The sequence below is a fragment of the Artemia sp. Qi Xiang Cuo genome, chromosome 13 (genome assembly GCF_049724085.1).
Source record: "Artemia sp. Qi Xiang Cuo chromosome 13, ASM4972408v1, whole genome shotgun sequence".
NCBI classification, from domain to species: domain Eukaryota; kingdom Metazoa; phylum Arthropoda; class Branchiopoda; order Anostraca; family Artemiidae; genus Artemia; species Artemia sp. Qi Xiang Cuo.
In genome coordinates this window covers 32430229-32451304 of record NC_142806.1, presented here as the reverse complement: position 1 = coordinate 32451304, position 21076 = coordinate 32430229, and the positions used below count along the sequence as shown (strand labels likewise).

Sequence of the window (21076 nt, the reverse complement as noted above, 5' to 3'; positions counted from 1 at the left end):
GTAGACTAGTAGGTTCCATTTCTACAAGACATATAAGAAAACATTTCTACAAGACATATACACCTTTTCAAAGAGAGTGAGTATCCTCTCACATGGCCTTACATTTCTATGGAAGCTATAGGAAAACATTTCTATGGAAGCTCTACAACTTTTCAAAGAGAGTGAAAAAAAAGGGTTAAAGTGATTAGCAATTACGAGCGGGGATTCTTCGCTGTTTTTTTTTTTTAATCGAAAACTAGAGATTGTCAAAATGCGTATTTAGGAATTGTTTTGATTGACATTTTTGCAAAAAGGGATAAGCAATTTGCAAATTGGACACTATGAACGATATTTATTAATGTTTTGAATAATAGGAGTGTGATTGATTCTAATTAGTGATTGGATAATTTTTTAACATGAAATCTCTGAATAAAATATTTTTTTGGGGAGATGGGTTGATTGTGTACTGTATACTACACAAGTGATACTTGGACAGTTTTGTCAATTCAAAATAGAGTTTAACGTTATAGTATACTAAATAATTGATACTAAGAGAGATGTAGATGGCAAGAAAAGAATTTTAATAATGAAATTCAGAACAAACCTTAGAAATGCTTGCAAATCAAGTAGTAAGGTGTATGTGAGTACGAACCATCGATGATCATAAGCACCAACGACCCTAACCAGCAGAGACATCAACCCCCCAAAGGTCCCTTACTCCAAAACTCGAATGGTGCCCCCTCCCTCCAAATTTTTGCCCCCCCCTCCCCATTTTTTTTGATTTTTTTTTAACATGATATATTTTTTAAACTTTTTTTTTACATGTCTTCGAATTAGATGAAACAAACTTAAATTCAGTAGTGTTTTTTAGTGGTTTACCTTGTCACAGTTACATTCTCTTAATTTTTAAAAGTTCATCTTGAATTTCTTTCGTTGAAATGCAAGAGTTGGAATATTTCAGTAGTGTTTTGTTATGCTTTACCTAGTCAGAGATCCATTCTCTTGATTTTTCAAAATTTATTTTGGTTTTTTTCGTTGAAATGCAAGAGTTGGGATATTTCGGTAGTGTTTTGTTGTGATTTACAGTGTCACAGTTACATTCTCTTTATTTTTCAAAGTTCATTTTGAATTTATTTCATGAAATGCAAGACTTGGATTGTTTCATTAATTTCTTGTAATGTTTTACCTTGTCAAAGTTACATTCTTTTAGTTTTTCAAAGCTCATTTTGAATTTATTTCGTTTAAATGAGATAGTTGGAATATTTCAGTAGTGTCTTGTTGTGCTTTACCTTGTCACAGTTACATTCTCTTGAATTTTCAAAGTTAATTTTGGATTTCTTTCGTTGAAATGCAAGAGTTGGAATATTTCAGTAGTGTTTTGTTGTGCATTACCTTGTCACAGTTACATTCTTCTGATTTTTCAAAGATCATTTTGAATTTCTTTCGTGAAATGCAAGAGTTGGAATATTTCAGTAGTGTTTTGTCGTGGTTTACCTTGTCACAGTTACATTCTCTTAGTTTTTCAAAGTTCATTTTGTATTTTTTTAGTTGAAATGCAAGATTTTGAATATTTCAGTAGTGTCTTGTTGTGCTTTACCTTGTCACAGTTACATTCTCTTGATTTTTCAAGAGTTAATTTTTGGATTTCTTTCTTTTAAATGCAAGAGTTGGAATATTTCAGTAGTGTTTTGTCGTCGTTTACCTTGTAACAGTTACATTCTCTTGATTTTTCGAAGTTCATTTTGGATGTTTTCGTTGAAATGCAAGAGTTGGAATATTTCAGTAGTGTTTTGTCGTGGTTTACCTTGTCACACGTACATTCTCTTGATTTTTCTAATTTCTTTTTGAATTTCTTTAGTGAAATGTAAGAGTTGGATTATTTCACTAATGTGTTTAAGTGCCTTACCTTGTCACAGTTATATTCTCTTTATTTTTCGAAGTTATTTTGTTCTTGTATTGTTAAAATCCAAGAATTTGAATATTTCGATGGTGTTTTGTAGTAGTTTACCGTGTCACAGTTAGATTCTCTTGACTTTTCAAAGTTCATTTTTGGATTTATTTCTTTTAAATGCAAGAGTTGGAATATTTCAGTATTGTTTTGTAGTTGTTTACCTTGTCACAGGTATATTCTCTTGATTTTTCAAAGTTAATTTTGGATTTATTTAATTGAAATGCAAGAGTTGGAATGTTTCAGTAGTGTTTTGTCGTGGTTTACCTTGTCACAGTTACATTCTCTTGATTTTTCAAAGTTCATTTCGAGTTTCTTTCCATAAAATGCAAGAGTTGGAATACCATTTTTCGTTAAGTGTCAGAGTGAATAAATTCATTATCAACATCCTTCGTCAGATACATCAAATAAAATTGACAAAATCTAAATTTCAGAATGAATAAATTCATTATCAACATCCTTTGTCGGATATGTCGGATAAAATTGACAAAATCCAAGTATCAGAGTGAATATTTTTTTTTATCAACATCCTTTGCCAGATACATCGAATAAAATTGATAAAATATAAGTGTAAAAGTGAATAAATTTTTCTATCAACACCCATCGTCAGACACATCAAATAAAATTAAAAAAATCTAAATTTACGAACAAATAAATGCTTTAATAACATCCTTTATCAAATATGTCGGATAAAATTGACAAAATCTTAAGTATCAGAGTGATTAAATTCTATATCAACATCCTTTTCTCGGATACATAAGATAACATTGACAGAATCAAAGTATCGGTGTGAATAAATTTTTTTATCAGCATCCATTGTCAGATACATCAAATAAAATTGACAAAATCTAAATTTCGGAATGAATAAATTCATTATCAATATCATTTTTTCGGATATGTCAGATAAAATTGACAAAATATAAGTATCAGAGTGATTAAATTCTATATAAACATCCTTTTCCTGGATACATTGGATAAAATTGACAGAATCTAAGTGTCAGAGTGAATAATTTTTTTTTATCAACATCCTTTGTCAGATACACCAAGTAAAATTGACGAAATCTAAATTTCAGAATGATTAAATTCATTATCAACATTCTTTGTCGGATACGTCAGATAAAATTGACAAAATATAAGTATCAGAGTGAATAAATTTTTTTATCAACATCCTTTTGTCAGACACATCATATAAAATTGACAAAATCTAAATTTCAGAATGAATAAATACTTTAACAAAATCCTTTATCGGATATAGCGGATAAAATTGACAAAATCTAGATTTCAGAATGAATAAATTCATTATCAACATCCTTTGTCAGATACATAGGATAAAATTGACAAAATCTAAGTGCCAGTGTGAATAAATTTTTTTTTATCAACATCCTTTTGTCAGACACATCAAATAAAATTGATAAGATCTAAATTTCAGAATGAATAAATTCTATATCAACATCCTTTGTCAGATATGTCGGATAAAATTTACAAAATATAAGTATCTGAGTAAAAAAAATTTTTTTATTAACATCCTTTGGAAGATATATCGGGTAAAATTGACGAAATGTAAGCATCAGAGTAACTAACTTCAATATCAACAACAATTTCTCTGATACATAGGACAACATTGACAAATTCTAAGTGTTAGTGAATAATTTTTTTTTATCAACATCCTTGGCAGACATATCGGATAAATTTGAAAAAATCCAAATTTGAAAATGAATAAATTCATTATAAACATCATTTGTCGGATATTTCAGATAAAATTGACAAAATCCAACTATCAGAGTGAATATTTTTTTTATCAACATCCTTTTCCAGTTAAATCGAATAAAATTGATAAAATATGATTGTAAGAGTGAATAAATATTTCTATCAACACCCTTTGTAAGATAAATAAAAGAAATTAACAAAATCTAAATTTTAGAACGATTAAATGCTTTGACAACGTCATTTATCAGATATGTCGGATAAAATTGACAAAATCTAAGTATCAGAGTGATTAAATTCTACATCAATATCCTTTTCTCGCATACATAGAATAAAATTGACAAAACCTAAGTGTTAGTGTGAACTAATTCTTTTTATCAACATCCTTTGTCATATATATCAAATGAAATTGACAAAATCAAAATTTCAAAATGAATAAATTAATTATCAATATCATTTTGTAAGATAAGTAGGATAAAATTTGCAAATTCTAATATCAGAGTGATTAAATTTTATATCAACATCCTTTTCTAGGATACATAGGATACAATTGACAGAATCTCAGTGTCAGTGTGAATAAATTTTTTTTATCAGCATCCTTTGCAAGATACCTCGAATAAAATTGTTAAGTTATATGTATCAGAGGTAATTAATTTTTTTATCAACTTTTTTTGTCTAATACATCAAGTAAATTTTACGAAATCTAGATTTCAGAACGAGCAATTTCATTATCAACATTCTTCGTCAGATACGTCGGATAAAATGGACAAAATATAAGTGTCAGCGTGAATAAATTTTTTTATCAACATCCTTTTCTCAGACACATCAAATAAAATAGACAAAATATAAATTTCAGAATGAATAAATGCTTTAACAAAATCCTTTGTCTGATATATCGGATAAAATTGACAAACTCTAAATTTTATAATTATAAAAATCGTTATCAACCCTCTTTTTCAGACATATAGGATAAAACTGACGAAATCAAGTTGACAGTGTTAGTATTTTTCTTATCAACATCGTTTAATCTGAAAAATCAAATGAAAATTACATGACCTAAATTTCAGAATATATAAATTTTATATATAAATCCTTTTTCGGATATGTTGGATAAAATTGACAAAATATAAGTGTCAGAGTGAATATATTTTTTTTTATTAACATCCTTTGGCAGATATCGGATAAAATTGACGAAATATAAGCATCAGAGTAACTGAATTCAATATCAACATCATTTTCTCGTATACATAGGAAAACATTTACAAATTCTTAGTATTAGAGTGAATAAATTTTTTTTATCAACATCCTTGGCAGACATACCTGATAAATTTGACAAAATCTAAATTTCAGAATGAATAAATTCATTATCAACATCCTTTGTCGGATATGTCGGATAAAATTGACAAAATATAAGTGTCAGAGTGAATAAATTTTTTTATCAACATCATTCGTCAGATACATCAAACAAAATGGACAAAATCTAAATTTCAGAATGAATAAATGCTTTAACAACATCCTTTATCGGATATGTCGGATAAAATTGACATAATCTAAGTATCAGAGTGACTAAATTCTGTATCAACATCCTTTTCTCAGATACATAGGATAAAATTGACAAATTCTAGGTGTTAGAGTGAATAAATTATTTTATCAACATCCTTTGGCAGATACAGTGGATAAAATTGACAAAATTTAAATTTCAGAATAAATAAGTTCATTATCAACATCCTTTGTCGGATATGTCGGATAAAATTGACAAAATCTAAGTATCAGAGTGAATATTTTTTTTAACAACATCCTTTGCCAGAGACATCGAATAAAATTGATAAAATATAAGTGCCAGAGTGAATAAATTTTTTTATCAACATCTTTTGTCAGATACATCAAATAAAATCGACAAAATCTAAATTTCAGAATAAATAAATGCTTTAACAACATCCTTTATCGGATATGTCGGATAAATTGACAAAATCTAAGTATAAGAGTGACTAAATTCTATATCAACATCCTCTTCTCGGATACATAGGATAAAATTGACAGAGTCTAAGTGTCAGAGTGAATAATTTTTTTATCAACATCCTTTTCTCGGATACATAGTATAAAATTGACAAAATCTGAATTTCAGAGTGAATAAATTCATTATCAACATTCTCTATCAGATAGGTCGGATAAAATTGACAATATCTTATTTTTAAAATGAAAAAATGCTATAACAATATCCTTTATCGGATATGTCGAATAAAATTGACAAAATCTAAGTATCAGAGTGACTAAATTCTATATCAACATCCTTTTCTCGGATACATAGAATAATATTGACAGAATCTAAGTGCCAGACTGAATAATTTTTTTTTATCAACATCATTTGTCAGATACATCAAATAAAATTGAAAAAATATAAATTTCAGAATAAATAAATGCTTTAACAACATCCTTTATCGGATATGTCGGATAAAATTGACAAAATTCAAGTATCAGAGCGACTAAATTCTATATCAACATCCTTTTCTCGGATATATAGAATAATATTGACAGAATCTAAGTGCCAGAGTGAATAATTTTTTCTTATCAACATCATTTGTCAGATACATCAAACAAAATTGACAAAATATAAATTTCAGAATAAATAAATGCTTTAACAACATCCTTTATCGGATATGTCGGATAAAATTGACAAAATTCAAGTATCAGAGTGACGAAATTCTATATCAACATCCTTTTCGCGGATACATCGAATAAAATTGACAAATTCTAAGTGTTAGAGTGAATAAATTTGTTTTTATCAACATCCTTTGCCAGATACATCGGATAAAAATGACAAAATCTAATTATCATAGGGAATAAATTCATAATCAACATCCTATATCGGAAATGTCAGATAAAATTGACAAATTATAAGTGTTAGAGTGAATAATTTTTTTTTATCAACATCCTTTGCCAGTTATATCGAATAAAATAGATAGAATACAAGTGTCGGTGTGTATAAATTTTTTTTATCAACATCCTTTGTCAAACACATCAAATAAAAATTGACAAAATTTAAATATCAGAATGAATAAATTCTTTAACAACATCCTTCATCGGATTTTTCGAATAAAATTGACAAAATCTAAGTATCAGAGTGATTAAATTCTACATCAACATCCTTTTCTCGGATACATAGATTAAAATTGACAAAATCTAAGTGTTAGAGTGAATTTTTTTTATGTCAACATCCTTTGCCAGTTACATCGGATAAAATTGACAAAATCTAAGTGTCAGAGTGACTAAATTCATTATCAACATCCTTTGTCGGATATGTCGGATAAAATTGATAAAATCTAAGTACTAGAGTGATTAAATTCCATATCAATATCATTTTCTTGGATACCTGGGATAAAATTAACAAAATTTAAGTATCAGACTGAATAAATACTTTATCAACATCCTTTAAATGCATTATCAATATTATTTATCAGCTAAATCAGATAAAATTGACAAGAAAGACATGGAGTGTACACCGCGACGGCGCATACATAGTGAGAGAGACATGCAAAGTCGACATAGCTTTATTTCATATTTTAAGGTTAATTTAGACGAGGTTACGTGCGCGCACGTAACCTCGTCTAAATTAATCTATGTATCTGGCAAAGGATGTTGATAAAAAAAATATTCACTCTGATACTTAGATTTTGTCAATTCTATCCGACATATCCGACAAAGGATGTTGATAATGAATTTATTCATTCTGAAATTTAGATTTTGTCAATTTTATTTGATGTATCTGACAAAGTATGTTGATAATGAATTTATTCACTCTGACACTTAACGAAAAATGGTATTCCAAATCTTGCATTTCAAGGAAAGAAATCCAAAATGAACTTTTAAAATCAAGCGAATGTAACTATTACAAGGTAAACCATAACAAAACACTACTGAAATATTCCAACTCCTTCAATTCAACAAAAAAAATCCGAAAAATGAACTTTCGAAAAATCAAGAGAATGTAAGTTTTACACGGTAAACCTTGACAAAATACTATTTAAATATTACAACGCATGCATTTCCTATACCTAAATCAAAACATAGCTTTTAAACATAAAAAGAATGCAAATTAGACAATTTAGACTAATACAAAACACTACTGAAAAATTCCTACTCTTGCATTTCAAGGAAAGAAATCAAAAATTTACTTTTAGAAATAAAGAGCATGTAACTGTGCTGATTTAAACTAATATAAAACACTATTGAAATATTCAAATTCTTGCATTTTAACAAAACAAGACCAAAATAACTTCGAAACATTAAGATAATGTAAATGTGAAAAGGTAAGGCACATCAATACACTAGTGAAATATTCTAACTCTTACATTCCACGAAAGAAATTCAAAAAGAAATTTGAAAAATCAAGAGAATGTAACTGTGACAAGGTAAAGCACGACAACACACTACTGAAATATTCCAACTGTTGCATTTCAACTAAAGAAATCCAAAATACACTTTGAAAAATAAAGAGAATGTAACTTTGACAAGGTAAACCACAACAAAACACTACTGAAATATTTCAACTTTTGCATTACAAGGAAATAAGTCCAAAATGAACTTCAAAAAATCAAGAGACTTAAACTGTGACTCGGCAAACCACTATAAAACGCAACTGAAAAATTCCAACCCTTGCATTTCAACGAAAGCTATACAAAATAATTTTTAAAAATTCAAGAGAATGTAACTGTGAGAGGGTACAGCACAACAAGACACTACTGAAATATTCCAACTCTTTCATTTGATGAAAGAATTTCAAAATGAACATTAAAAAATCAAGAGAATTTAACAGTGACAAGGTAAAGCAAAACAAAACACTACTGAAATATTCAAACTCTTGCATTTCAACGAAAGAAATCCAAAATAAACTTTGAAAAATCAAGAGAATGTAACTGTGACAAGGTAAAGCACGACAAAACACTACTGAAATATTCCAACTCTTACATTTCAAAGAAAGAAATTCAAAATGAACTTTTAAAAATTAAGAGAATGTAACAGTGACAAGGTAAACCACGACAAAACACTACTGAATTTATGTTTGTTTCATCTCATTCGAAGACATGTAAAAAAAAAGTTGAAAAAATATATCATGTTAAAAAAATCGAAAAAAAATGGGGAGGGGGGGCAAAAAGTTGGAGGGAGGGGGCACCCCTCGAGTTTGGGGGTAAGGGACCTTTGGGGGGTTGATGTCTCTGCTGGTTAGGGTCGTTGGTGCTTATGATCCTTGATGGTTCGTACTCACATACACCTTACTACTTGATTTGCAAGCATTTCTAAGGTTTGTTCTGAATTTTATTATTAAAATTCTTTTCTTGCCATCTACATCTCTCTTAGTATCAATTATTTAGTATACTATAACGTTAAACTCTATTTTGAATTGACAACACTGTCCAAACATCACTTTTGTAGTATACAGTACACAATCAACCCATCTCCCCCAAAAAATATTTTATTAAGAGATTTCATGTTAAAAAATTATCCAATCACTAATTAGAATCAATCACACTCCTATTATTCAAAACATTAATTAATATCGTTCAAAGTGTCCAATTTGCGAATTCCTTATACCTTTTTGCAAAAATGTCAATCAAAACAATTCCTAAATACGCAATTTGACAATCTCTAGTTTTCGATTTAAAAGAAAACCCAGCGGGGAATCCTCGCTCGTAATTGCTAATCACTTTAACCCTTTTTTTCACTCTCTTTGAAAAGGTTTAGAGCTTCCATAGAAATGTTTTCCTATAGCTTCCATAGAAATGTAAGGCCATGTGAGAGGATACTTACTCTCTTTGAAAAGGTGTATATGTCTTGTAGAAATGTTTTCTTATATGTCTTGTAGAAATGGAACCTACTAGTCTACTCTGGTAGCAAGGACCCTTCGAAAAAAAAATCCTGGGTACGGCCTTGGCTGGTATATTGGAGAGATGGTGGGTGATTGTGTGGGTGAGGTGGGGTAGACGTCCAAAAGAGCCCATTTCAATGCCCAAATTGTCTGAACTCTCCGTTATCCTTTAGACATATAGAAAGAAGTATGGGGTGGGTGATAGTACAAGGTCGTATCCAGGAGGAATAATGGGCTTGGACACCCCCCCCCCTAAATTTTTAATGTTTTTTTAACCCCCCCCCCCGAACAAAAATCTTGCATATGGTTTTGGGATAGGAGTTAATCTCTCATCTCCGTGCTTTTAGACTCAGCCTGAAAAAGGGTGCTGCGGAGTATAGCTGCTTCGTGTAGCAGAAAAAATGTTTCTGACGTTTGTTTTAAAGCTTCATTTAACTAAATCGATTTGCTTCCTGTTTCAAAAAATTATACACAGTAATGTGTAAATGTGCATCAATCATTATTAAGGAGGGGCAGTGCGTCATTTTTTGTGCTGGGAGAAGGCAGGTGCCTCAAAGACTGCATTTTAATGCCTAAATATTCTAATTCTCATTGAGCCTCCAGATAAATATAGAATGAGTTTTGAGGAAAGGGGTGATTCTAGAAATTGATATCTAATCCCTCTTGATTCACGGGAATATTTTAGGATCTACAACTTTATTATGTATGACGGGGAAGGTAATAATGACCTCCCATTGAAAAAGTATTTTTCTATGTAGCATAGAATATTACATTTCCCTATACCTACCAGAACAAGGGTGGAAAAGGTGAGGCTCGTATCATGAGTCTCGCTAGGAAATTTTTAGAGGGGAGAGGTGCAAGTGTTACCAAGAATTTTGTTTTTAGCGATTTTAAATGGTAATATTTCTATTTTCCTATTAATTTACAACGTTTCAGTGTATTTAAACACCAGATAACCCTATTGTAAAGGTCGCTATGGCTTCAGTCGCATAGAAGATCAAAAGCCACGCAAAATTTTCTTTCATGTGAACAATAGTACCCCTGTCTGTTCAACCGAAATTCTGTAGTAAGAATATTATTAAGGAATTCAGCAAAAGTACTATTCATCGAAAATTTGACTAAAAATTTAAATTTTGTCAAAAATTTCAATTACAACTATTGATACAACCAACTAATCATTGTTAAATTTGGGGTTTATGGGGCAGGTAGTCCAAATTGTATCTTGGTTAGACCTGGGCATGATTTGAAAAAAGATCAGAAATTAAACAGAAAAACAAGCTGTTTTTTCAGCTGAAAGTAAGGATTAACATTAAAACTTAAAACAAACTGAAATTATTCCTTATATGAGGGGAGCTGCCCCCTCCTCAACTCCTCACTCTTTACGCTAAAGTTTGACTTTTTTCCAATTCTTTAAAAAGATTCCGAACACTAGGGCGATTGAATTTGAATAATAAGTTTTTTTATAGCACCAAAAAACTTTAACCCAGGGCCATATCCAGGATTTTTGTTCGTAGGGTGTTTTACAAAAAAAAAATGGTGGGTGGGGGGGGGGGATTACACAAAAAACGTCAAAAAACGCATGCACAATTTGTAAATGTCCATTTTTGTTACGTTTTTACGAGTCAGACAAACATTTCGGGGATGGGGGGGGGTCAAACCCCCTAACCCCCCCCCCCTCCTGGATACGGCATTGCTTTAGCCTAACTATTGAGGGGTTGAAGAGGCGGTAGCCGCCGTCATATTTGGAATAATTTCTGTTCCCTTTGACTTATAATTATATACTTTACTTTCAGTTGAAAAAACTTGTTGTTTTGTTTGTTTAACATAGCGAAGGAAACGATGGTATTTTTTCGAAAGATATGACGTAAGGGGATTGGTGATTTTGCATTTAAGGATTTAAGGAAATGCTGGACTCAGCGGCAAATTTTCAGTTTTACACAGCCTCATTCTCAAGAATTTCCACAATTTCTTTTAGATTATACAAATCTTGTTTGCTTTTACAGATTACAGGTCAGTCTTATCACAAATAGCCATAAGAACCAAATGAAAGTGTTTGTGAGTTATTTATTTATTTTTCCAAGTCGTAATTTTAACCTTCGCTTTCTGCGCGATGAGGGTCACTCTTTATCAAGTTTTCTCTGCAGGTTGACCCATCAAAAGAAACCTTGGAAAGTAAGGTCAGCCCAAAGAACTTGAATCCACATACAGATATAATCCCCTTCGATCGGTCTATTTAATATCGATATCGATATATTTAATGCGGCACCTCCTCCCCTGGAGTAGTTCGGTTGCTAGGATTGGTACACGGAAAAGGGATGGAATGAGAATACTGAGATTAATTTTCTAAAGAACCATCAGAAACTATTGTTTAGACTTCGGATCGATTGGTAGCCTTCACCTTTCTCATTCGTCAGACCCCGCTGTCTCACTTTTTGCGGATAGATCATAGCCGTAATCTCGCGAGAGCAATGCATACCCGCTGTATAGTGCGAGAGTTTCGTGACTTATGTTCCTAAAAAGAATAAGGACTATCAATCTTAATTGTGACTTCGTTCGATTACAGTTTGTTCTTTTTTCCTTCTGTTTTTTGCTGTTCGAAAAGATCCTTCTATTAGAAATTTTGAATAGGGCCGATTTTTGTGATCACCGGTTTGGTTTTCGTCGGGTTCTCTGTGTTGGAAATGCTCATACATATTGGCGATTTTAGAAGTTTGCAAATCTGGATAAACAGTGACTAGTTGGGTGTAGCTCCAACATTTTTACTGGGGGAGGGGGGGGGGGCTATATAATAATTTTTCTCCAAATTATTATGGGGGTGCAACTGCCTCCCTCTAAACAACGTCCCTTCATATTTCTTCAGTATGCTTTTGACTCGGTTTTGCCCGCAAGCTTTACTGGCTCTTCTTCCGTGCGGATAAACATATTCATTCAAGCCTTTCTATGGGAAGGGTGCCAGAAGGCATCTATTCATATACGAATAAGTGTCTGCATAGTAGTCTGATTTCTTTGTGTTGAGGATTTAAACGGGGTTCGGTAAGGTCCTGTTATTTTTAACAATCCGTTCTGTCAAGCTTAAACTACCACCTTTCCTAATTGAACTATTTATCGATGTAATTCCAGGGATGGCAATTGGGGGGGATGTCCTTTGGTTTTTTCCCCCTCCCTCACCTTCTAGATTTTTAAAAATATTATATTTGGTGTAGACGTCATCAACATAAGACTCTTTCATGACACTTTGTCTTTTATTATTTAAAGTTAAACGGAAATATTATAATATTAGTTAGTAAAACTGAAAACGAGCACAATTTAAGTAAGAATATGATTCAAACTTAAAACTATGAGAAACTGTTATGAATGAACGAATGAACCTCTACGAACATAATTAAAACAAATAATCACATCAAACATCGCTGCATCGCTTCTTCACTGGGAATAGATTCTATTCCAACAGGGGTTTGTAGCGCCATAAATTTAAAGCGGATGGGGGGGGGATGTTTATCCGTACCTCCTCCACAAATCAAAATTCAAGGCTTACTTGTCCTTCTCCTCTACATTCTTTTTTCAATTTGGATCAACTTTCGTCTTAACTTGATTCTCCAAGCAGTTCCCGGGTAATTGCAGATACGCTGTTTTGAAAACCTGGGAACATGTACGGTCTTTCTGTTTATCTCGCTACCTAACGATTAATAGCTTTCGAGTACCATAGGCGCTTATGGTGCAAAAATGTTTAAATGGGTTGGATACAAAATATTCTTAGCTGTCTTCCTCCCCCTCCCCGATCAAAATCTGAGGCCCATTTGGCACCCTAAAACTCCTAGAGTTTCATATTGATCCTTCAAGCGGTTCCCGAGCTATTTCATATAAGCTATTTTTCTAACCTGACAACATGTAGTGTCATTTTTAGGTGTAAAATAGACTCTAATTCCCATAGGGGATTATAATGTAGCCTACACCAGTTAATTGGATTGGAACATTCGTTGAGGTTATCTTCAGAGAAGATATTTCTGTTGAAATGATTTCTGTATCTTTTGACGTTTTACTTTATTTAATATCTTCCGTTTTGGGGGTCCGTGCACATAAGTTTTTTTTGTGCATTAAGATCCTCTTGGCCTAGGGACTTTTGGCTGCAAGTTTCAGACTGGTCGGAGATAAAACATTTTTTATCCATTTCTGGGCGTCTAAAACCCCATTCCCTCCCAACGAAATGTATGGTCCTCGTGTACCAAGGAACGACATAAAAGTTTCAAGTCGATTGGACACCCAATGTCAAACATGCCCCTCTCCCTGTTTCCACTGTAAAGCTTTTCTGTATGCAATTATAAATCCACATATTTTATGGCCCTTGCCCCAGGTGGTGTGGGGGCTGTGTCATCCCAGGAGTCATATTCATTGGAGCATTTGACTCTTTAGAACAAAATGGCTATCTCAATTTTTCATTTGAGATCATGATGGGGGGGGGGCTACGAGAGTGGCTATTAAAAAAAGAAATGGGGGCTGGCTACCCTCCAATCGAATGAGCCCCTGCCCAAGTTTTTAAGACCAACTTTTCTACACAAAGTGTGTCAAGTGAACAATAGGAAAGGAATAAATAAAGAATTGGAGGGAGATTGCTCTTTATATAGGCAACGCAGGAGCGTTGGCTCTGACTTTAGGCACCAAAAATGCAGTTTAAATGGGCTTGCAGGGATTGACAAACTTTTCAACGAGATGTTGCTTTATCATTTTATTGTTAGCTGGCGGATAAACTTTTACTTTTCTAAAACAGACAGGTTCGGTAATGAAAGTCTTGCACTGCCATATTATATTTTTGGCATGTATTTTTGAAATATTATGTTTACGCTAGCCAAAATGGATATCAGATCTTCAGATTTTTGGTTTTGAACATTTTTAGTAAAAGTGAAAATTCATTTTTAGTGTCAGCTCTTAAATTTAGTATATTTTATGAAAAAAATATATACATAAATTAAGAAAAAACTTCAAAGGAGATAATTATGAACACAAATGACAATTATAGTAATACTCAATAGCCATAACATTATAACTGTTCGGCGTGGAGTGTATTGGCCTTCCTTCAAAGTGTGTAGAGGTGACCTACTAGCTACATCATACCACTGCTCTACACGTTGTTTCTGCTTAGAAATCTATTAACTTAGATAATCAAGTTTAATCAAATAATTATTCCTTTCTTCCATTCAAGTTTTTCAGTGAATGTTCAAGAGTCTTAAGATTGAAAATCCAACAACTTCAAACTTAATAGACAAGTCCCCCAAAGTTAAATTTATCTGGCTCAACAACTTTTGAAATAAGAAAAGCTGCTGATCTAGAAATCTACCTAATTTGGGCTTAAGATCAATTCCAGAAAGCAGAACTTACATTGTTCAACCACTTTCTGAGATATAAAAAAGACACTGTTGTATAACATTGCTCACCCTTGCCCCTGACTCATTCATGTATATTATCCAAGTAGGAAGGTGAAGGTATGAGCTTAAAAGTATTTATAAGTATTACAATTATTTATTTAAATATTATTATAATTTAATTGTAATATTTCAATAGTTGATATTATTTAAAGTATTAAAGTATTTACGGGCCTCAATTGAAAGTTTCATCGATTTTGTAATTTATGTTTTTTGAAGCTATCAATTGGGCTAATTGTAACACCGATAATGGAAAGAGGTTCAAATTAAAAGCCTTTCCCGTGCCTATCTTGTTGACAATAAAAGCGTGACAAAAAAAAAAAAAAATTCTAGTAAGTTCTGGTTGCCACATGATTCTTACGAATCGTCTACATGATTTCTCTCCAAAAGGAGTTTTTTTTTATAACCTACTATTAAGCATAATTATAAAGAAAATTCTAGCTAAAAATTGATTTTTTCAGACCCTCTCCCCTCTGAAACTTTTGCAGGTCTACCCTCTTGAAATCATTCTGCAGGCGCCGTCTTCCAACTCGTCTGAAAAGACTTAGGTTTAAATTCTTCAACTTTTCAGCGTATTTATGTGGCTAACCAATCAGAGCCAAGATTGGACCGCAAGAAAAATTATTGATGGTCGTATAAAGTGTTTAAAATTTTAGCTTTTCTCGGGAAATAATAAAACAAATTTAATAATAATAAAGCATAAAACTCGTGCCATATTTTGGCTTGGATTCTTCTTCATCTTTTTTTAATGAAGACAGGGGCGGATCGAGGATTTTTTTTTAGGGGTGGGGGAATAGGTTGATCCGATAAACTTGCGTCAGGAGCAAGTTTAATTAACGGAATCTTGCGTTAATTAAGTTAATTACACTACTTTAGAGTACGTTAGGGGGCGCCCCTCGCCCCCTGGATCCGCCACTGAATGAAGATATAAAAAAAGTTCTTTTCTAAAACATGGAGGAAAGAAAATTGTTTTTTTAGTTTTTCAACGAATACACAAAAAAAAAGTTTTTGCCTCGCCCCTTAAATTGACGCCCCTTCAAAGATATAAATCTAATAAAAATGAAAAACTGGATTAATTTGACTAAGCATCTAATGGACCCAAATAGAAATTTATGGTCATATTAATTTTAGCCTGTGTTTTGTCTTTGCTTTATCGTCCTGGACAATTAAAACTAACAAAGCCCCTCAATTTTAGTCTGCTCAACAGTTTAGCCTTTTAAGTAGTTGACATATATTTTTTCTCTTTTGAATCCTTCGAGGGACGTGACTTATATTACTTTATTATTTTGGCTGCTAGGTCATTTACATCTTTTCTCTCATCCTGGCTAATTAAATAAAAAGTGTCAGATACTTAATGCCCATATGAAAAAAGGCTGTGGGTGAACCCAGGAAGTACTGGCACCATTTTACCCGCATTTCCGTCCAACTAGTTAATGGAGTACAAATTCAAGCGCGGGAATCTTCAGACACACATTACAACAATCTTCAAGTAGTTTTTATCCTGGTGCTTTGTTGAAGCTCTCTTGTTAGGTGGCAGATCGGTATAACTTTGCCAAGTAGAAAAATACGAATGTCATTTTGACCTTGAATATTGTCAAGGTTGACTTAAAAGGTAACGGTTTCGTGACAGCTGAAAAGCTACAATACTGTATATTTCTTTTCATATTGCTTCGAGCTCGTGTTCCCCTCCCCCTGAAATACTACGATTTTAGGATTTCTCCTATAGTTTCTTCTGTTTGCATTTCTCTCCTATTTAAAATAATTTGTCTATTTTTGTTTCTTTCTGTATCCCTGTCAAAACAAGTCCATGCGGACCTGAGTATCCTACCATAATAATGTGAGGGCTGAATTTTCAAAATTTATTTAATAGAGCATTCCACCCTCCAAAGGGAAGCTTAAAAAGAAAAAACAAATCACAAGAATATGCGTCATCTATTTAGGCTTGAAGTCCGTTTCAAAGTAACATGTTATACCAACTGGAAGTCTGCTGACAACCTCCCTCCCCCATCCCTCTTCTGAAGATAACCATTCTGTATTGCTCTTTGGTCCGTAAAATATCGTATCAAGGACGATCAAAAAATGTATAATGGGAAGGGATCCTACAAGAAGATTTTTAGGGGGTGGAGTTGAAGGTTGAAAAAAAGTATTTTTGACCGAAAAGTATAATTCTTTCCTGAATTTTATGCCATTTTTGTCGTACCATTTTACCATTTTCGGGAAGTCATATCTTGCTTTATACGTAGTGGAAACACTGGAAACCACTTGCGAATTAAGACATCAAAAATAGGCCATGAAAGCTTAAGAGCAAGTTCAAGCACACAGGAAAGATGGTTCGCGATCATCTAAAACCAGTTGCTTTACTTGCAAAAACTCAACATTGACTTTTTCCATTTCGAGTAGAAAAAACTAGTCTTGCTGACTGTTTATCCTTCCTATTGTTACTGTCATGTTAACTTTGACTCCAAACTTGTCTTTTTATTATAGTTTTCATTATGATTTCAAATATTCCATCACTGTCAAAACTGAACCGGTTATACAGGCTTAAAAAATACTTGCACATTGGCATTTAAAGTACAACATTCCTCAGTTACATTCACAGTATAAGTATATATGAACAGTAGCAAAAAGTTCTATACTCTCCACTAAAGATTTTCTCTAGAAAGTCTAGACCAGAGATGCCACCACGGTCAGTTCCTAAAAGTGCTACAATTGCCAAAATGTGCGTGCTACATCGATTTTTGGTGCTACAGTCAAAAAATTGAGTGTAATAGTGGTAAAGTAGCGCTTTCCGGATACAGGTGGCAACCATGAGCACGTGCTACAGTGCCACACGTGATGAAATAGTGCTAAAATACCACTTTCGTGCTACAGGTGGCAACCCTGGTCTTGACCTCTCTTCATGACTTCGCGCACGCGCAATAAGGAATGTTAAGCGACTGAATGGAGTGAATGCCAGTAGGCAGTAACAGCTGAAACTATTGCTGTGACGCAAATGGATTTGCCTTTTCTGATCGCTTTAATCTATCACTTCTGAAGAAACTTTTCGCTACTGAAGTTATGGACACCCTTTCACATACAACCCCATAAACTTATCATCATAAAGTATGATCCCATAATTAAAAAACTTAGATATATAAATCAATAAACCATAATTTAAATACTTTATTTGGAGAAAAATGCAAGAATCTTAATATATCTTTTTTTTAATCAGCTAAAAAAAAAAATCTGATTAACCTGTTATCCCCATACTATATTGCTTTATTTTGTCTTTTTGAATTCGAAATATTGACTTGAACCTACCACAGTTATTTATTGAGTGCGTAGATATTTGCCTTTTCTTTATTCGCATCCGGGTCCTTTTATTTTGCATATACAATTGTACAAGCATGTTTGTCTAACAGTGGTACCGCTGGAGACAATTAGATTTTAACTTTTTTTTGGCCTTATTAGGTGTATAAAGAAATAAGGATATAGACAAAAAAAGTTTCAGATTTGCTTACATCGAATGCGTAAAGCGCTCTGAAAGGTTTTTGTCCAATCCTTTGCTCGATTTGGTTTTTTTGTATTTCTCTCTCTTCTTACTTGTCCTTGGTTTTATGATGAAATCTAAGTAGAATCTGTGACAGAACTATATCCGAAAAAACCGTTCAAAATAGAGTCAAAAGTTTAATTTTCGGTATTGCAGTTGCTTTATTCGTTTTTATATTTACTGTTTAAACAGCGTGCCGTCACATTTAAAAAAGAATTGGGGTCACGATATCGATAAAACTAAAAATTTGCCTTAGAAACACGGTTTCCTTTTAAGAAAACACGAATAAATAGACCATCACCATTCTTGACAAACTCGCTCCTCTGAAAGGCAATGTTTCCGTTTCCAACAGAAGATATTTCGCTCCTTATTGTAGTCCAGCCTTAATTAAATTCGAATCGTGGGGGTGGGAGTGGTGATTACGATAGTGCCAGTGGTAACTACGATGAAGAAAAATGGGGGTGATGACGGTCAAGATAAGTGCCAAAACGAGAAGGGTAATTCACACATCAAGTGTTAGGCTATGAGAGGGGATTCCACACGAGCAACCCCTTGAACGATTTTTTGTTAAGAAAACTGGATGTTTAGGGAGTCTATCATTAATCTATCAAATTCGGGAGAGGCTATCTCTTAGTTCTACGGTAAGGTTTATCACCGCTTGAAGTTGTGGCACAGGAAACTTCTGCAGTACCTTCAAAATAGCTTGCCTGTGTAATGGTGGTCGGGTTATTTGATATTTGTGAGGCTCTATCTCAAAAGTAAGGAGTGTAAACGCCCTATCTAAGATCGGGAAAAGAATTAGTATAGCCTATATTGAAGCTGAGTATTTTTTCTATATAGGTTTCCACGCTTCTTCTTATTTTTTTATTTATACAGTATGTATTTGGTAAGTGTCCGTAACTCCTAGCCAATCACTAATCTTTAGCTCCGAAAACAATTGCATGACACTAGGCCACAGGTATATGAAGCCAAGTAAGTGTTTCTATTATGCATGCAGCCACTAGGTATGTTTAAAATGGTGACTAATATTATATTTAGATCTAATAATTCTTTGTTATTTTGGACACGGTCGGGGGAGCGAATCGCAACTTTCTGGGAAAATTCTTTTCATGGGAAGGGGCTAAGTGCACTTGGAATTTTGTGTTTGGAAAAAGGGTAAAAAAAAAAATTATCCAGTGCTCTGCGTGGTCAAAAGTTTTCAATGTAATGACAAATTTATCAAATTCCGTAATTACTCCATTATTTATAATAACAATCGGAATTACATCAGTTTCTTGTTCAGAAGTTCAGAAACTGCAGAAGTTTATTTAAAGATATGGGGACTTTTGGGAGTTGTGAGTTATCTTTGTGTTAGCATAAGGCTGCTATTTTAAGTACAAATTGTCCCTCCTTCAAATATGAATTTAAAAGGTCTATGTCTATAGATTCTATTTTATTTGCATATTTAACGTTGCGTAGAAAAAAATCATTGAACATTTAAAATGTATGTTTTCAGGTCAAATATCTGTAATATGTATACGTCTCCGTGTGTTTTCAAATATGTGCTTGTATGTTCCTATAGATTTTGTGAAGTAGGTATTTTCTCTAACTGTGAAATCTTTTTAGGTCATTTTTTTGGATAGACGATAAAGGCAAGAAAAGTCGATTATCAGCACCTCAATATGTTGATTATGCAATGACCTATGTACAGAAAACAGTCAATGATGAATCCATGTTTCCTACTAAATTCGGTGAGCTTTCTCTCCTCTTTTCGGACAGGATAGTATTTCTAAGTTTGTATATTGTTACAAGCGTGGATCTTTGACTTATGTGCTAAACTTTAACATAAATTGTGGATATTACCTAGATAAATGATATTATTACTGTTAAAATCTTTTAGAGTATAATATGTTTTACAGTATATTATTTTCAAGGTTAACTATGTAAATAAATAGATAAAAATAATTATAAGGCAGAGAATTGGATCATCACTATTAAACAACTTAGTGGGATTAAACTTGGTGGAAAGAAAGGATGTGTCATCAGGCCTATAATCACGAAATACGCATAGTGTCTTTAAAAAAACCTAATTTACATCAAAGCTTATCTTATACTTTGTAAAATGAGCTTCAAATTTGGTTCACTGATCAGATGAGGAATAAAGACGCAAGAGAGGTTTCAAATATCTATAATAAATGTACCTAACGAGGCAGGGCTGTCGTAGAAAATTTGACAATATCTCTGGGTTCACTTTGCCAAAAACTAAGCGTTGAAAATATATTACATGATAAGAATATTTATACTTAATATAGGCCACTTTCTTAGAGTATTGTTTGATATGCATACTTTTCCCAAGATCTCAAGCGTAGGACTGAAATTTTGATATCTCAGAGGAAATTCCAATGAGTGGCAGTCTTGCGGGAGGGAGTGTATAAAAGTTCAAGTGGGACTTCAAAATGCATCATATACAGTTTATAATCAGTTCAAAAGTAAAACAAGAGAAAATGATATAAACCAAAGGATTTCCTACAAGATCCCTTGTTTTTATACCCAGGCTGTTGCCAGTAATGCGGCTTGTTAAACAAGTGCTTACAGTCTGAGTTTCAAATTGAAACTGTTTCCATAATGAAACAAAACATGTTCTGTGTCTGTTTGAC

General features: G+C 32.7%; 1 protein-coding gene across 1 annotated transcript in view; it reads left to right on the top strand.

Moving 5' to 3' along the window:
* The window catches only part of Mob2 (MOB kinase activator 2), a 100001-nt gene that overhangs the window by 62797 nt on the left and 16128 nt on the right, over positions 1–21076 (top strand). Inside the window, 1 exon segment of the mRNA XM_089098757.1 lies at positions 20046–20170. Within this exon segment, the coding sequence (XP_088954883.1) occupies positions 20046–20170 (125 nt within the window).